Source organism: Montipora foliosa, chromosome 13 (genome assembly GCF_036669935.1).
Source record: "Montipora foliosa isolate CH-2021 chromosome 13, ASM3666993v2, whole genome shotgun sequence".
Taxonomy (NCBI): Eukaryota; Metazoa; Cnidaria; class Anthozoa; order Scleractinia; family Acroporidae; genus Montipora; species Montipora foliosa.
The window spans coordinates 65,001-84,102 of record NC_090881.1 but is presented as its reverse complement, the minus strand read 5'-3'; the positions used below and the strand labels follow the sequence as shown (position 1 = coordinate 84,102).

The 19,102-nt window shown below is 39.8% G+C and overlaps 2 protein-coding genes across 4 annotated transcripts in view; one reads left to right on the top strand and one right to left on the bottom strand.

The window, feature by feature from the left end:
• Positions 1-6,804: 6,804 nt before the first annotated feature.
• The window catches only part of LOC137983726 (uncharacterized), an 18,680-nt gene continuing 6,382 nt past the window's right edge, over positions 6,805-19,102 (top strand). For 2 of the 3 annotated variants that reach the window (XR_011119000.1, XM_068830899.1), the window contains exons 1-2: positions 16,737-16,939; positions 17,709-19,102. The exon at positions 17,709-19,102 is cut by the window's right edge. Coding sequence is in view for 1 of the 3 variants with exons in the window: in XM_068830899.1 (XP_068687000.1) it covers positions 16,801-16,939; positions 17,709-18,055 (486 nt within the window). In the remaining 2 variants the exon portion in view is untranslated. Of the gene's footprint in view, positions 7,286-16,736; positions 16,940-17,708 lie in introns of those variants that run through there. The other variant, XR_011119001.1, reaches the window with a different exon arrangement.
• Positions 9,928-14,045, bottom strand: LOC137983725 (uncharacterized). Its single transcript, XM_068830898.1, has 3 exons — positions 13,459-14,045; positions 10,793-11,081; positions 9,928-10,519 (listed from the first exon to the last, which is right to left on the bottom strand). The coding sequence occupies exons 1-3, from the start codon at positions 13,638-13,640 to the stop codon at positions 10,064-10,066; spliced, it is 927 nt and encodes a 308-aa protein (XP_068686999.1). The 5' UTR covers positions 13,641-14,045; the 3' UTR covers positions 9,928-10,063.

Below are 19,102 nucleotides of genomic sequence, written 5' to 3'. Positions count from 1 at the left end.
ACTACTACTATATTTGCATGACATGTTTCGGATACTCAGTATCCATCTTCAGTTGAGGGATGTTTACAAGTAAGTGGCTTTATATAAAGTAGGTAACAAGTAGGTGTAAATTACAAACTGTAGAATAATAGTCCCCAATCAGTGAAAAAAGATTACATGATACTAAATTTCCTTTAATTACTGTTTGTATTCAACGTTTTTTACAGTTTTGTACTCGCAACCTTTTATTTTCCCACACCCTTGTATCCGTTGTATCACTAAGGGGGGACTGGAGATGATTGTGACGTCATCTCCGAAACGCTTGTTTTTATCTCTTGGTCATTCCTTTGAGATATTTTCATGTGAAGGCTTAATACGGCAGTTAGATGCTTTGTATCAGGCTGCAACAACACAAACAACGAAGAAAATGAATTTTCTATCCTCGTTTCACGGTGATTTCAGGCCAGAAGCTATCAAAAGAAGACGAAAGTGGATCTCTTTCGTTAATTTCACAAGGAAGAATCTGAGTGCCAGTATTAAAAAAACAAAATGCAATGGTCACCCGCAGGTTTATTAGGGACAAATGTGGTGCACTAGAAACTTGGAATGGGCAAAGGTGACTGCAACGATGAGATGAATGGTAGATAACTGAGCACGGATCGAGGGAGGTGGGAAAACTCACCGATAAAGACGAAAAAAAGTACGAATTAAGCACACTATACATGATAATGACAAATGTTGAACCCAAACTTAATTTCAGTAGCCCTAAAACTACTTCTCTTATCCTTCATTTTTGAGGTCATCTTGTCAGATATCCCTTACCCATTAAAAGTATTTGCCTGGTTATCTGATATCCACTACGAAAATCTCCTTCTGAAAAAAGGAGATCAGTGGTCACGTTTTCTAAACCACTGACCTACAAACCCTGAAGAAAAGTGTTAAATTGTGGACTATTTCCCGGAGCGAAATTTCAGCTCACGTTCCCCGTATCACTAGTTGCAATTGGGCGTGATAACCAGTACACTTACTTCGGCCAATCAAAAAGGACGGAGACAATCCAGTAAACCAATCAAAACTCGAAGTAATTACACGTAGCCGACACAAAGCGCGGGAAAATGTGCACGCTTGCAAGCCATGATTGGTTTTGGTTTCACTTCTGATTGGTTGAAAAAATGGCGCGAGAACTTTGAACCAATCACTGAGTGAAGTAATGTGAAACGAAAGCAATTCGCTAACTACTTTGGACAGTTAATTGAAAACCGCTCTATGAGGACAAATATTGTTGTTTACTACATTTTTCGAATAAATTATATACAAGTCAAGTGATTCCCCCAAGCCAACAGCGTGCCAAAGCAAAGAGAAACGTAAAAATGACTTCACTTTGGAGAGAGAGTTGAGGGAGATTCAAGAGGGAAAACCCCTGAAGGAATTTAAGAAACTGTTACTGCTCTGAGTGGACGTGGGTAATTTCTTTGTTTGTAAACTTTTAGGAGTTCCAAATACAAATGTTAGTGTGTGAAAAGTCAGCACGTAGTTGGCGTGAAATGAATCGGTGTGGACGCAAGGGAATGGGATCGAGCGCCACCGCTCTCTTCTGCAGCGAAAGCCGGGAAGGACTGGGAACAAGATAACCAAACGCCGTGATATGATGAAAAACGAGTTTTTCAAATTTTAATTGATACATTCAAGAGAGGACAGAGTCTAAGTGGTGTGTAAAGTTAACATTTATTTGGAATGTAGGCTTTGAATGAACATGAGTCAAATTTTGTAATTTCGTGACACCCAAAATGCCCAAAAAGTAGAATGAGACATTACAATAACCACTTAAAACTGTTAAACAACATAAGAAATACACCAAAAGGAAAGAGAAGGAAGGATGGAGACAAACGCACAAGATTGAAACGGATTGCATTTCGGTGATCTTGTAAAAATCCAGGCCGACGTTTTTCAAGTTTATGGCAAATCGGCTGGAGAAGGGTCGTCTTGCTCAAAATCATCTTGTTTGTGATGTAACGATAATTGTATCAGTAAAGGAATTCCACATTACCATTTTCGACTTTTAAACTCGTGATTAACTAAAGATGTTCCCGAAACACTCTAAAATAACTTAACATGGCACCCTTAAATTTGGCGAACCTCTGTTCCCGCCCATAGGAAAACGAAGCGAAATTATCCGAATTGAATGAAACAAAGTAAAAGTGGCTTTGCGTGAAGCGTTCGAAAAGGCGAGTAAACCTGGCCTAGAGAACGCTAACGTCTTTAAACTAAACGCAAAAATTAAATTTGCCTTGATGGAAGCAACATGAAATATTTGCGAGGTCATTGGTCCCAGTCTGTTCGTCTTACTGAATTTGTTTTTTTAAATATTTTTTCAAACTGTTCAACAACTGTAGTGATTAATCTTGCATCAAAAACATTTCACTTCTGAAAAAAGTTCATGTACTTATATTAACATATTGCAGTTTTGGACTATGTGTGGTCTTCCAGGGTATGAACTTTTGCGAAGTCTATACCAGGGTGCAAAAATTGGTTATTCGCAAAATTTTGAATATGAACTATTTGATTGAACCTGACGTCACAGCGGCCATGTTGGTAAAAAGATCAATAGAGAAAAACTCATAAATACTTTTGTCCTTTAGCCATTTCAATTTCAACAGGAAAAGAAAACAAACAGCGGTTACAAACATTTTCATTTTATACTTGACGTTTCGTATGTTGCAGCATACATCATCAGAAGTGACGGTTAAAACTGTTACACAGAATTTTAAAAAACTAGAGCGAGGAACTGGTGACTGGTTAAAAAGTGTGATAACAAAACCGTAACTTCCGGTAGTCGATTCTTCCGGAAGAAATTAATAGAGAAAAAGCTTCTCACTACCAATGTTTTCATTGAGAGAGGGTTCTAAGTCACTGATTAATAGCGTTTCTTTAATTTTACACTGCAAGTCGGACTTTCCAGTTGCGAGGATTTCAAAATGGTGATTCCTTCAAAATGTAGCCTGCGAGCAGGCCCTCCGAGGGACTGGGGTTGGGGGTAGAATGAGAGCCTGCCCGCAAGGCTTTGTATTCTGAATGTCGCGTCCAAATTTTGGACGCAAAATACTGATTGGCTGAAATGAAATAACATCGTGACGTCACCAGTGACAAGCTCCGACAATAAGAAAGCCTCTTCGCTTCGCAGAGATGAGGTGGTCAGAAATGCGTCTGGGAAAATTGTAGAATGTTGCAATTTACCATTACTTTACATAATTAAAGGTCGGGCGACGCGATGCAATGGCTTCTCTACTGGAAGGAAGGAAGTTCTATCTCTGTTATCCACAGGATTGGGAAAAAGGCTTATTTTCCAACTGCTCTTCGTAGCGGCCAAAATACAACGAGGGCGACTTCATGTCACCGTGGTAGTTTCCTGTCCTCGACAAAGCATTATCGCTGATCACATTTGGACAAAAATGGGCCTTTCGGCTGCCTCTGTTGCTGATTTAACGATAGAGAAACTCTACACGATTTTAGCAAGTATTTGGTTAAGCCGAAAAGGCGACTCCACAAATGATTGCTCGATCTCCTCGTAACTCCGCAAATACTCAATAAACCTTTGAAATAAATTGGTGTAGGTATTAGAATATTGTAATGTATGTAATGTCTTGATTCATTAAAATAAATTAAAAAAGATAACCCCGCTTCGCTTTACCGAAATTTGGCAGCAGTTGTGGTCGACGATTCTCACACAGAGGAGATGCGGTCAGGGAAAACGAATGTCTCTATTACGATTCCCGTCGTTTGAAGTTTGTGTGCTTAATTTTTCCCTAACGAACGAAACATTTTTTCCGCGGAAGGGACTTCGACGAATTACCGTAATGAATATTCAGCTACGCTTTACAGCATCAGCAATAGTTGTTTTAGGCTTTTCTGGCGAAGTCTTCCTTCCTTTACATTTTTTTTTTTATAGTTTCTGCCTCGAGCAAATTGAAATACACAACGGGTGGCTTTCTGTTTTCTGTTCTTTTTTCAATGTTTACTTCGGGTGCGCGCTGATTGGCTAATTTTTGACAGCTCTCTCAGCGTGACATCAGGAGGCGGCATTCAAAATTCAAAGGGATGCGTGCAGGCTCTCCTTCTCTCCCACCGACGAGAGAGAGCCTGCTCGCAGGCTATTCAAAATGTGATTTCTTCTACATCGGCAAAACAAAAAGAAGATTGCATGACAGGAAGTCCGAGCATTTCAAAGCTCTTACACAAGTCGGCCACGCCTCTGGTGTTGCAGACCATACAATTTCTACCGGTCATAACATCAAATGGGACCATTTTGAAATCCTCGCAACTGGAAAGTCCGACTTGCAGTGTAAAATTAAAGAAACGCTATTAATCAGTGACAAAAGTATTTATGATGTTCCCTTTGAGCGGTATGGCCAAGAAACGCTTAAATTGGTTAGAAATTACGAAAGAGATCTTTCACGTTTCAACAAAGTTACATTGGATATTGGCTTTCTACAAAAATGCAAGTTGTTTCGATTCTTCCCCAAGTTCCTTGATTTCAAGCTCAGTAGACATGAATTTCATGATACGAAAGCCTGTCGCCAATTCAAGGAGGACTTGTTATCGTTCGAAATTAAGCAGAAGACAATTCTACGCCGCAGACACATGATGTCGGTTGAATCCATTCTGTCCACCCTGAAGACTGTTTTGTCTCCACTGGATTTTAGCCCCATCCGCTCCTCGATTGAAGCAAAAACGGCGAAGATTAAAGATCGGTTGTCTTCAAAACTTGAACGGAAATTCAATAATTTGAGGCGCAGATATGGTATACGACAGGTTTCGAATTTGAGCTATGACAGTGTGATCTTCAATTATTCGCATCGGGCTTTGACAGAGGCTGAAAAAATGGTTTTGGCAAGGGGCTTGCGTTTCTGTCTCCCACCGAAAGCTGTTGACGGAGTAAGCGTAAAATGCGCTTTTGAAATGCTCTACCGTGATCTTATTGGTTTGGGTCATTCATTAACAAGTGAGGACCAAGACAGATTGAAATGTCAACTTAAAAATGCTTCTTACAGTTACATCTACTCTTATGATTATTCTAAACAAAAGCGAATTCTAACTAAGGAAGAATAGATGGCTCTTAACGATTTGCGAAATGATACTTCTATTATTATTACTAAACCTGACAAAGGAAATGGTGTTGTAATTGTCAACAGACATGATTACCTCAGCAAAATGAAACAGTTGATTTCCGATGGAACGAAATTTAAGTTGTTGTCGCACAACCCAACCAAGTCTAGGGAGAACAGTCTTATTTCCTATCTTCGTAACCTCAAGCGAGATTGTATAATTGATGAAGCTACATTTAGAAAAATTCTTGCTTGTGGATCTACTGCTGGTGTTCTTTATGGTCTTCCTAAAGTCCACAAAACTGGTTGCCCCTTTCGCCCGATTGTCTCCTCAGTTAACACATGCAACTACAATCTTGCCTCTTTTCTTGTTGATGTCCTTTAACCGATCTCCACCAACCAATTCACTATCAAGGACTCCTTCTCTTTTGTAGATTGGGCGAAGACTCATCAACACAACGATGAAATAATGTGCTCTTTTGATGTGTGTTCCTTATTCACGAACGTTCCACTCGACAAGACAATAGAAATTTCTCTTTCCAAGTTATACTCTCTTCCTGACCCTCCTGCCTTACCGCGACATGTCCTCAAAACCTTGCACGAGTTTGCAACGAAGAAAAGCCACTTTGTATTTGATGGTCATTATTACGACCAAATCGATGGCGTTGCAATGGGGTCTCCGCTAGACCCAGTATTAGCTAACATTTTCATGTGTGACTTTGAACAGAAATGGTTGGCTAATGTAGATTCTCGTCCCTCTATTTGGTTTAGATATGTGGATGACACATTTTCTTTGTTCGACAGTGAAGCCACTGCGGCCAGTTTTCTGCATTTTCTTAACACCAGACATCCTAATATCAAATTTACAATGGAACTTGAAGAAAACCAGGAGATTCCATTTTTAGATGTCCGCATTAAGCGCAATCTCAACAATTTCACAACAACAGTACATCGCAAAACAACTTTCACTGGCCTCTACACCAAGTGGGACTCTTTCACTCCTAGAAAGTATAAAATAAATTTAATCCGCACACTCACCTATCGCTGCTTACGCATCTGCTCGAGTTCTTCCTTGTTACAGTCGACTCTCTTCGATCTAAAGAACACTCTCCTTCAACATCCTTCTACATCGGCAAAACAAAAAGAAGATTGCATGACAGGAAGTCCGAGCATTTCAAAGCTCTTACGCAAGTCGGCCACGCCTCTGCTGTTACAGACCATACAATTTCTACCGGTCATAACATCAAATGGGACCATTTTCAAATCCTCGCAACTGGAAAGTCCGACTTGCAGTGTAAAATTAAAGAAACGCTATTAATCAGTGACTTAAAACGCTCTCTCAATGAAAACATTGGTAGTGAGAAGCTTTTTCTTTATTAATTTCTTCAGTTTGTTATCACACTTTTTAACTAGTCACCAGTTCCTCGCTCTAGTTTTTTAAATTTTAACCGTCACTTCTGATGATGTATGCTGCAACATACGAAACGTCAAGTATAAAATGAAAATGTTTGTAACCGCTGTTTGTTTCCTTTTCCTAGAGAAAAACTCTTTTGGAAATTTGACTCTATTATTATGCAAAACTTGAGCTACATTTTTCTATTGTTTTGGCACCAACATGGCTTTCTTATCTCGTGAGTGCAATCAAAGAATAATTTCATGGAATAAGAGGTTGGTATTTTTTTTAGTTTGATGATTTAGTAGTAATACACGAAGCAGAAGTTAACCTAGCAACCTTTGTGGCATTCTTAATTGGTGTTGATAGAAGAATCCTCTATACAAGAAGGGGTTTCTCTCCACTAACTAAAACAATCACTAATAAGCAGGTAGTTTTAGGGGAATATTGTTTGTGTGTGAATGGTGAGTTAAGGAAAAATCATTGACAAAAGTTAAGGTTAGTCTGTAAAATGAGGGAGAGAAATTTACAAAGCAAACTCTCAACCCCAAAAATAAGGTTAGCATATGTAACAAGTGTTAAGGTCGTCATTTAGTTTCCTTTCATTTATTTTATTTCCTTTCTTTTGGCCACATGACCTTTAGACTTGTGACAGTTCGTTTTACGGGTCATATGACCTCGCTTCGTGTAAAGTCCAGTTTTTCCATTAAGCTTTGTTAGTCTATTGTAGTTCGTAGTAGCCTACACTTAAGCAAGTCAAGAAATTAGTCTATTCATCCTAGCCTGAACCTTTACTGTGTGGGACAGATATGTAAGTTTCCTTTCTTCTCTTTTGTCATAATGTTGTCTCTCGCAGGAATTAGCCCACTTGGGAGCTATTGATTCTATTATTATTCGATTTTTGTTGTTTCTAGCGCGTGCTTTGTTTAGGTTGATAGCTACGCGAAGCACTTCAGGCCCATGAGTTTTCTTTGTTTTCGCTTACGCATGGTTTATGTTAAGCTTAGATTATATGTGTTGTTTTGCTTGTGGAAAACTTAGGTTTTATTGATTATTGTATTTGTTCCATGATTTGGGGATCCGCCCCCAAAATGCGAAGGTCAATCTTTGGCCTTTCGGTTTTATTGTTGTTGTATCGTTTTGTTTTATTGTAATCAGTTGTTGATTTAGTTGTATTCTAATCCTTAATTTTCAGTTTACGAGTGTTATCGGTCAGTGTTTGTTGGCGCTAAAATAAACATACTTGGAACTTTCATTGCCTTCGTTACACGTGTAATCCGTTGACCTCCGTAAAGTTCGCCTCATATTTCCGCGACACGTTTTTCTCAGTATTGACAGTCGCAGAAGCCACAACAAGCTCTGAGTGAAATTAAAAACTTTAATCTCAGAAACAGCAAGATAGCACATGTACGAATTAAAAACTGAATCATGTAGAAGGGATTAACAAATATTTGACCATGAAAATTATTCGTTCTTAAAAATGGAATAATAAAGATGAAAAACCTTTACACTAAAATCTTCGTTCTTAAAAAATATGTGGAAAAAACTAAAGAAGTCTCATGGAATATCCCAAATATCCGAAGGATAAAGACAAGCTGACTGCGATACCATTAAACTCGTAAATGGCTGCGAATCTTCAGGGGTAGAACGCAACCGAGCAAGGGGGTTTCTAGTCCAGCGCCGGACCTCTCGGAGCAAAGTAGAAAAGCACTTAACAAACTCAACCCGCATGTGACTCCTGTTTGGGAATCGGACTCGGGCCACATTGTTGGGAGGCGATTGCTCTCAACACTGCGCCAACACTGCTCCTCATCATTGCAACAGACACCGTCTTATTCAGTGAGTCTGCGAATCCTATCAATGTTTTCAACTGATCAAGTATCACACGTTTGTTGCACAACACTCTAATTCTCGGATCAATTTTACTATGGGTAGTGTCGACCGACATATCGGCCGATCTGTCGACCGACATGTCGGTCGATGGTCGGTCGATATGTCGGTCGATAGTCGACCGCTAGTCGACCGCCAGTCGGTCGATAGTAGACCGATATGTCGGTCGCTAGTCGGCCGACAGTCGGCCGGCAAAAAATTGCGTGGTGGTCAACATGACGACCGACTCTCGACCGACAGAGGCAATGTCGTGTCTCGGTGAAATATCGGCCAAGTGTCGGTGGAATATCGGTGAAGTGTCAGTGGTCTATCGGCCGAGTGTCAGTAGTCAATCGGTATCGCTTTTTTTTTTTTTGTCCGACGTAAAGTCCTGTATGGAGTTTACTGAGAATTGTTCAGCGGCCGAGAATGAAGCGTTTTTTAACATGAGATCTGCAAAATTAGCTAATAGCTGAGAAGTACGTAAAGTTTTACTGCCAAACATTAAACTGAAAACAACATCAGCAAAGTGCCGTTTTAAGGCTTGAAATATTTGTGGAACTTTGCTCTGCAACACACGTTGGTTGATAAAGGATTAGAAATATATTGGCGGCTAATTAAAATTCAGAGTAAGAATCTAGGTTTCCATCGAGGCCTGCGAAATAGCATTTTCAACCATTGGCCGGCTATGAGTCCTCTGAAGCCATCTAGAGAGGTTAATTTTAAATTCACTTAGAAACACATGAAAACCTTCACTGAAAGATGGAATTAAACGAGCTGAGGCGAATTGTGCTTAGCTTTTATTTTCTTCTTTTTTATTTGTGAGATCATTTTTATATTATTTTTCTACTCTGTCAGGTACGCCCTTGCGTATTTGCGTAGGGAGAATTTGCGGCTGCCGTGGCACTAAATTACAAGCCTTCGCGGCGATTTTTTAGAGTTTCAAAGCTACTATCTATCAAAGAAAACCTTGAAATTCAAAAAGGAATAGCGACTGCATAAGTAACACACCCGAAGTATTATCGCACCTTGGCAGCTCTATTTTAGTCTCACTTTACTTTAACACACATTATATTTTTTGTTAATAGTGTCTGTAAAAAATACATAAAAAATATATATATAAAGTGCGTAACACTATAACTAATAGTGTAGTAACTATTTCACCACGCAAACTGACGCAAAGAGCGACTCTGAGCGACGTATCATTCGTGATGGAATTTCAGGTTGCGTAAAACAAAAACATAAGCAATTAGCCAAAAATGTTTGCCGTTTCATATTTTAAACACAGTAAGTTTGAAAGAAATTTATCATTATTATCAATTATAAGTCTGATTTTGTCTGTGACTAAATTCATGGGCTGCTTTAATAAACGTTTGAGCCTTATTACTGACTAACCATAACCCTAAAGTTTTCACCTTATTTGGTCGTTTCCAATGCTGGAAGCCTATCCAAAGAGCTTCTGTGTTTTTTTATTGTTTAGTCTGAGACCAGAGATTTAGGGTTAGGAACTGGCTGAATTGTATCTCTTCAATAGCAAACATTCTGAGACCGTTTCAATTGAACCAATAAAATTTATTCTGACAAGTAAAATAACCAACAAAAATGTTTTCAACGGGGTGGGGGTATGGAACCAAGCCTACTTTGAGGGTGTGGGATGATGGTAGCAGAAAGAGACGATCTTTGTTTGCTGTGTGTTGTACAATGGTATTGACTGATTCCCTTAAAGGGGATACTGTTCAGCAATGTCATCGAGCAGCCTTCGAAAGCATCCATTTGGGTGAGGCTCACCATACCACCTTCGCCACGTGAATTCCTGAAGGTATTCAATGAGAAAGTCAGGGTTTGTGTTTCCCTTCATTTTCTTAAATTTTTCCTTTGCCGTACACCAGTTGCTTTCAGCATTCTGTGTATGGACTCCGGTTACTGGATCGACAAAATGTAGAGAATGATTCACCGCCCCGTGTTGTAAGCCGAGTCTTCTCTGGAGTTGCCGATATGCCGCCCACTGGTCCGTGTGCACTATGGAGCCAGGCTGAACCTTCCGTTGAATAATACGCAAAAGAGTCGCCGCATTGCGTCGCCTTACGAGCTGTAGGTATGGTCGGGCTGGAGCATACTGTGTATCAAACAACCCCAGTACCCATCTTTCTCTTTGAGGCCGACGCCCCCTGTGAAACTGCAAAGGAATAACAATTACAGCTCCATGAATTAAAATATTATGAAATATTATGAAAAGAATCATTGGAAATACGGTACATTAAAGATGTGAGGTGACGGAGGTGATACGACGCGCTCAGTCCGGCTTCAGACCGAGAACAGTACTGTTCAGTAGCGTAGAAGTACTGTGAGTGAGATTTTTATTTTGTAAGCAGTAGACTAGTTGTTAGGCGGCTAAGGCTTAAGCACAGTGATTCGAACCACTGGAAGGCCATACTTCCTATTTTCTTACCTTGGACTTGTGATTAAACTTTGATTCGTCGATCTGCACAATGACACCTGGTCCGCCTAACTGTGGAATCGGGTGGCGCAGCAATGCTTCCCATGCAACTTGCTGACACTTCCGTGCGAACTTGACTAAAACTTTCTGTGAGGCCGTTCCTTCAATTTCCATCATTCGTAGCGAACACTTGTGCGCCCATTTCCAGAGAAATTGCAACTGCCTTGCGATTGAAATTTTGCTTCCATAGAAATACGAATGTACTCTCACAGACGAAGAGCGTCGACAACGGTGACATCTCCTGTTGAAAAGTAAAGTTTAAGCTATATAGGTATGTTCGGTTCCAAGGGTATAGTTTTTAACCATTTTGTTCTGAAATAGGGTGTTCGTTGTGAGTTTGAAGCCCAAATGGTCTGAAATAGTTGAAAGCTATCGAATTTTAGCTCAGGTCGGCAGGGAAAATACCGTAAACTGCCGCTTATAAGCCCATCCGGTTACCGCTAATGCTCTAATTAGAGCCCAGCTTCCAATAAGCGCCTCGATTCGAATTACTGCGGCCCTCCAAAGGCTTAAAATTTTAAATAACCGCCCCCTTAAAAAACGCGCCCCCCCCCCCCCCCCCCCTCTCCGAAAAAAGAGGTTCAGTACTTGCCGGTACGATATATGAGACGTATACGTGAATGTTCTTCAAAGTCGTACGGGTTTGTTTCTAATTTCCTCGATAGCAATATTCATGAAATATCCTAGAATTACAAGGCCTTTTTCAAGTTTTCTGCTTCCAGTGACTTCAACCACACCCTGCAGAACACGAAAGCGTTTTGTGAACGTTTAAAGTTTCACAAAAAAAAATTTTCTATCACGTTGTTTGAGTATTTATATCACAGGGAGCCCTCACATCGTTTTTTAGGAAAAAATAAAAATTATAATCTTTCCTTTTGTTTTGTATTGGCCATTTTGAATTTTAAATGCGCGACGCGCTGGTCTGGGAGCGAATTAATTATGCGCGGTCAGATGGTGCGATGTCTGGAACCGAGAAATCTTCGGAAACGCTCGGTCGGTCGTAACCTTTATATTTTTGACAAGGGGTGAAACTCTTTTTAGTCCCTTCGAATTTCTCATGAATACGAAGACAAATATCTCTACAAATTGAACAAAAATTTGAAGGCAGAAGGACCAAAGGTTGAACTAATTATCCTGTAACTTATTAGAGTTGTTCCGCACAAGATGCAAATTTCCACTTTGTGACTTTAGGCATGCAAATTAAACCGGCACCTTGTGACCGGCGTTCTCGATCACGTCTTAATTGTGTTTGAAGACAATGCAGTTCTTTGTCTTTAAACACAATAAGGCGTGATCTAGAATGCCAGTCACAAAGTGCCGGTCTAATTTGTATGCCTACAGTAACAAAGTGGAAATTTGCATCTTATGCGGAACAACTCTATTTTGTCTGAATGTTTCTAGCTGTGCAATATTGATGCGTCGTTTCAAAATCTTTGATTTGGTCGCATGCTTCGGCCAGTTGGGGTACACGGAAGTAAGAATTTCAAATGCTTGATTGACATGTGTAAAGCGGAAGTGAATAAGATTGTTTGTTCTGATTGGCTCTTTATTATTCCGGAATTAGGTCTGTTCAATTCCGGAAGTTTACTTGATTTTGTTACGGAAACAAAATAACCATGTGAATGCGGGGAAATGTACAAAAATGAAGAACGCACGTGCAACTGCATAGATGTTGCTCTGCTATAATTAGGCCTTTTGTTTCCCGATGTTTTCGTTGCTGTTGTTTAGCTCTCGCTCAACAAAGGCCTTAATGAACAGAACAATAGCTATTCAGCAGAACGATTCATGGTCATACCCAATATGCAAAACGGTGAACGTGGGGAAGACGAATTCTTCCTGTTCATTTTTAACGGAACATGAACGACGATCACAGCACTTGGAGAATTTGCTTATTTTATATTTTGAACTTGAACACTTTCTTTTATATCAAGCTAGAGTAAAGTTGTGAATCAGATATGAGAATCATCGATGAATTTTTTTTTAATGAAAGCTGTCTTCGAAGTTGCTTGAAAAGTTGTTACCAAAATAATAAAAATACGACTTTCCCTTTTTTTTTAAAAGTGCCTTTTCGGAGTTAAGTTTCTTTAGGGACTTCCTCGGTGATTTTACCTCGACTTCCGGCTCTTTCGCTTTTACTTCCGGTTATACAATGCGATTCTACTTCCGTGTACCCCAACTGGCAGAGACACACGACCATGAAAGCTTGAAGTTGCACCCCTTGTCAAAAATATAAAGGTTACGACCGACCGAGCGTTTCCGAATATTTCTCGGTTCCAGACATAGCACCATCTGACCGCGCATAATTAATTCGCTCCCAGACCAGCGCGTGGCGCATTTAAAATTCAAAATGGCCACTACAAAACAAAAGGAAAGATTATAATTTTTAGCAGTATTGAGCATTTTAAGGCTTCATTTAAAAGAAGTAGACTAAAAACATATTTCGATCAACAGCCTTATTGCTCATTTGGAAACATTTTTTTTAGTCCGCTTATACGTCCATCGGGATATAACCCATCCATTTATAAACTAGCCCATCCAAAACCCCTTGCGAACAGGTATAAGCCCTGGACTTGTAAGCGGCAGTTTACGGTATGTAAATTGGAATTGAAATTACTTACCAAATGTATCCGTCCCCATTGCGCGGGTGGCGAATGAGGCGCATTGCATTCCTACAATTCCCGCAGTTGACATTTCTTTTCAGTAGTCTGTTCCTTTGCAACCAATTTATAAGGCGGAGTTTTCCTCTACTGCTTGTTGCAAAAATAAGGGGACAAAGAACTTCCCTAAAAAAGTTGGGCATTTTAGGAAGCTTGGCTTTTGATATACAATGTAATTCGAATCACTTTGAATGAATGTGCTGAGAACAAAACTCCTAACGGCAACGGCATGACAGCCCGTCACGTGCGTGTGCAGGACTTTGGTTCTAATCAAAGTTAAAACCACAAACAGCGATCGCTGACGAGGGGAACCGTGTCGCAAAAATCCCCATTGTTAGTGTACCATGATCGAGGCCAATGACCAAAACGTATTTTGAATATTTTCATAATCAATCAGGTACAATGAAAAAAGTCCAGTATTGCAGGCCCAGAGGAAAAACTGATAACACGAAAAATTGACTACGACCTGGAAACGCAAAATGTATATAAGTTTTGCATCTGTTCTTTGTTCGCATAATCCAACACCCAAGTTTGCGGCAAAAAAGTAATTAGCGCGGGAGATAAGTCCTTTGAAGAGTGCGCAACTAATTAAACCGTGTCACTTTTACACTTTTTTATAATGAGAGAATTCATACAGAAGAATTTTTCTTGGAGACAAGCTACTTTCCCACACTCCATGATATCGACCCCAAGAGCGACACGGGATAAATATATATAACTCTCAGCGGAAAAAGATTCGATGCAGCTGCATTAGGTGTATTCGAGAACATTAACGCGTTATGGCTTCACGAACAAAAACATGTATGATATGTGGTTTATCGGATGGCCACACTCTGATGAACTGCCCTTACCGATGCGAGTTTTGCGGCGTGTCGGTGAATTATTGTGAGTGCCATGATTCTAGTATAGTGAACAGCGTTTTGGCGTTGGAGACCCCCGAAAAGGCGGACAGAAGTACCGAAACTTCAACATCGAAACCAGCACCGCCACAAGCAGCCCGTGAGAAACGTAAAGGAAGTAACGATGAATGGTAAGCAAACTATTCCTAATTGTAGATTTTGTTTGCAAATAGTATATGCAGTAAAATATATGGATGATTGGAAAAAAATATCGATGGCTATGGCCATCAATCGAAATGAAAGCTTGTTTGGTCATTTGTAGTACGACTTCAAGTAACGCGAGTTTGTATCGAGTCGACTTAACATGCGTATCGAATCGACTTTGACTTGTCAGTATCGAAACGACTTTGTATCGAAACGACCGGACTCCATCGAAATTTATCAGTGTGTGGAATTATGTACAGAGGAACTTGTCTATAATTGGAGCTAAATTATAGATCGCCACTAATAAACTCTATTATGAATAGGCCCTATTTCTTACTTTCGTATTTTATTGTATTTACAGGTGTGGGACAAGCAATAAAACTGGACAAAAGAGGCCAGAAAAGACAGTGCCCGAAAAGAAATTCAAAGAAGCCAAGAATGACCTGCAGGCTGCTATGAAGCAATTGAAAAACTCGGAAGAACTCAACAGAAAGAAGGAGGAGGAATACCAGGAAACGATCGCCGCCATGCAAAGACGCATCAAAGAACTTGAAGGTATGTAGCATTTTTTGCACGGTTTATTGTCCACGCTACTGGTCCCATTTGTCCGAGAGTATCTCTGAATTATGCACTGGGATCATGTTTGTCATGATTTGGCGCGGTTTGGTGTCAGACTATCATTATATTTCGATGCTTCGACTATATTTTCGCCTGCTGACAGGCGCTAGAAAGGGAAGGGAGAACGTCAGCAGGAATCGGATGCGGGGAAAAGGTGTGAACATTGTTAAGAAATCAAAAGTTTTGAAATTCGGCGTTGTTTAACAGGAAAATATTTCTTTTCATTTTATTACATCCATCTTTCTACTTTGAAAAAGTTGCGCGCGATGTTTCTGGGGTGGACGTACCTTGCAACATCGCTCAACGGGGGAGTCATAAGGGCTGTCCAAAAAACCGCAAAAACGCATGAAAAAGTCTAAATGCAAAACCGCGCATGAATGCGTTACTGAAAACAGTTATGCACGAAAACCGAAAACCGCATAGTCTTGTTAAACTGCAAAAGCGCAAGTTAAAAGAAATTGTTTGCAAAACCGCATTAAAAATAATCCAAAAACCGGATTACTGCAAATCCTTATGCCCCTCCTCCTCAAAACTTCAAATGTTGCATTTTCTTTTCACCGCAGAATGGTTGCACGCCAAAATGGAGCGCAAAGTATCCGCACTAGAAAGACAGAGTATTCAGTAGAGATGTACACAGGCTGCAACTTCGTTGTGAACGATGCGAAGACGCGGAGTAGAACAGAGATTCTCAAGGGGCGTGTAGATACCACATACGCACGTACGCACGTGTATACAGCTGAAATTTGAAAATTTCTTTTCAATCTTACGAAAATACTCGAGTCAAATCGGATTCAGTCGGCATATTATCGATAATGACAAATTGCTCCAAATGGTAGCCCAGTGGGGATGACAAAGATAGACGAGCAGGGGGTGGGTTGGTAAATTTTCCGACTTTTTGCAACTTTGTCTTTCTGTGCAACGCGCGCGAAAGTTTGACCAAGCGCTTTCGCGTTAAAATGCTTCCGTGGTCAACTGAAAAAAAAACTGATTCTGCCCAAACGGTTTCACTATGAAATTGTTTTGTGCCTAATGGCGGCTTTATTTTGCTGATTGAATGACGCGTCACAAAAAAGTGAAATTCTGACTAAGCGCTAAGCGCTTCGCTGTGGATTATAAGGGCGGCTTCATTTCTCCTTTCGAGTGATTCGCTGTTTGTTATAATGGCGGATTTTCTTTGGACTAATTATTTGTGTACCACGCGCGCGAAAGTTCGAACACTGTTCTGACCAAGCGCTTTCGCGTTAAAATGTTTCTGTGGTCTTTGAACTGCTTCTGCCGAAGCGTATTCACTATGAAATGGTTTTGTGACTCAAATTTTGTAATAATGCCGGCTTTATTTCGCTGATTGAGTGACGCGCCCCCAAAAAAGTGAAATTCTCACTAAGCGCTTATCGCTTATATGGATCCGACCCAAAGTTCGATATACTTTTTCGAATACAAAAACATGCGTTGAAAACATGGCAACGTTAAGCGTATCAGGTATTTTTAATCGATAATTTCATAATTTCATTCGATCATAATATCGTACAGGCAACTGAAAATGCAATATTTTTTTGTAGAGTCGGTTAGCAAGGGCAAGAGTAAACAAAAATCAGCTGCAACTGAAGTGGACACTGACGATGGCCAAAAGTCTGATACTGACATGGGGGAGGTCGATCCTATGGAGGACGGTAATTGGGGAAAGGAAACAAAAGACGATGAAGACGATGAAGACGATGAAGACGATGAAGACGATGAAGACGATGAAGAGGGAGCTGAGCTTGCTCAGAAAAAGACTAAAGGTTAGTTCGTGTGCATGACTGAACAATAACTGGAACATAGCTGATTTATATACAAGTCGAATCCAATGACACTTTCCCTCGGGTATTTGACTTGCTATTAAGGTTACTGTCAACAAAATATGGTCATAATTTTCCCCAAAAAAAATTGGGGCTCTTTAGTTAGACAAAAATTACAAAATCTTAAAAACAACGCGAGATATGCTAGAAAGAGTGTTTTATGGGAACTGGCGAAGGACAGCAAAATGGGTCATAATCCTAGTTTGGAACCGGCATCCTATTGACAATTTCGCGCGCAAAACTCCATGCGAATCTCGAATTTGCATGCCCAGGGGGAGGACTCTCTAATGCAAATGACGGGGTTGCTCGTCGTTCATTTTAAATTTACCCTTAAAGATACCAGTTTTTAGCTGTAGGTATCTTGATTTCCTTTCTTATCGCTTTAGACAACCGATACAGAATGACAGTGGTTTCTTTATTGATATTTATTCGCAAGCAACCTAAAAAGATAGCCTGAGAGCTAGAAACGTGAGATTTTTCTCCTGGAAACCGTAAGCGAGATAGCAATCCCTGATTTTACCCCTAAGACATGTTGACCAAACATGACCTTATCCCTGGGAATTGATATTTTCCTTATAAAATGTCGTAGTCAAAACCCATTGTGGGGTCAGAGAATTACCATATAACATTTCAAACATTTGCAAATTATTTCAGAAACAAAAAAGGTTACATTCACCGATGACTGAACTTAAACTACTCCATTTTCTTTCAGAATTACCGATATCAGGATCTAATCTGGAAGGTTTTCATAAAAGATATAAAGGCGTCCTCCGAATTTTACAGAAACATCGCTGTTCCTTGACAGAAGCTATGCGACGCTTTGGCATCGCACGGAACACGTTAAGAGATTACATTGGCCTGTGTGAGCTCAAGATCGTGGACCCCAGGAGATATGAAAGAATTGTGGGGACTGAGCGCGAGAAGACAGGGAAAGTATCCGCCAAGATTATTGAATGTCGTTGCAGGGCTGCTTTGAAAGAATTCAAAACTCGCTTGAATGAATTGAAGGAGGAAAAGCAGCTCCTTCCTTTCTATCCAAAAGACGAATTTTACTCCTAATCATTTTTCGCGAGGCTCTGGCGAAAAGTTTGTTAACTAGGATTATTTTCTTTGACGTTCTGTTGAAAGCAATAGGTTATTTCAAAATGTAGGGGGTTATTATAACAAACAGTAGATCATAAATATGTAACTGTAGGATTTCGACAGAGCCTCAGCTTCTTGACTTCATTTTTGTTGTTTTTATATGTTTCAGTTGCCTTACCCGGCTGGGGGAGTAAAAATTATATTAGCTTTGTGATAATAAGGGTTAATGATTTTTAATGAATTTTTTTAAGGCTGGAGGAGTAAAAATTATTTTAGCTTTGTGATAATAAGGGTTAATGACTTGTAATGAATTTTTTAAAGGCTGGGGGAGTAAAGATTATATTAGATTTGTGAGAAACGATTTTTTTTGTGAGAAACGATTTTTGATTTTTAATGAATTTTTTTAAAGGCTGGGGGAGTAAAGATTGTCTTAGCTTTGTGATAATAAGTCCAAGGACCAGAAGTACACTCCAGTTTAGGCCGCACAAGGTGTGGGTCTAGCTATAGTAATTAAATTAATTAAAATGCGTACCACCAAACACCACTATCTGCACCAACTGACAACAGCGACAACAAGTACAAACATGTATTCGACTGATTGTATTCGACTGATTGCACCATCACTTGCAATCGTGACAGCTGATGACGTAATATCTGATGACGTAATGGTCTAAATCTGAAACCTCCGGCCTTGCACATGTAACTTCATGAAAGAACGCAAATACTAAAAATAAATCAAACTAAATAAATCAAACTAAAAATAAAATTTCCAAGAAAATGAAAAATGGAATTATAACCCTTGAAGTAACGTTACTTTCCACCACTAGCGAAGGAATTAATAAATCTGTTTTTGCTTTTGCCACGCAATCTGTAGTTTATCCCGCTTCAGTATGATGGGAATTTCCTGATCAGTGAAGTAATGTAAACATGTCAAGGCACGTTTCATGTACTTGCGTTTCTGAACTCCTTTCGATTGCAAGACAAGGGAAAATCCTTTCACCAAAAATACAAGAATACACGGGG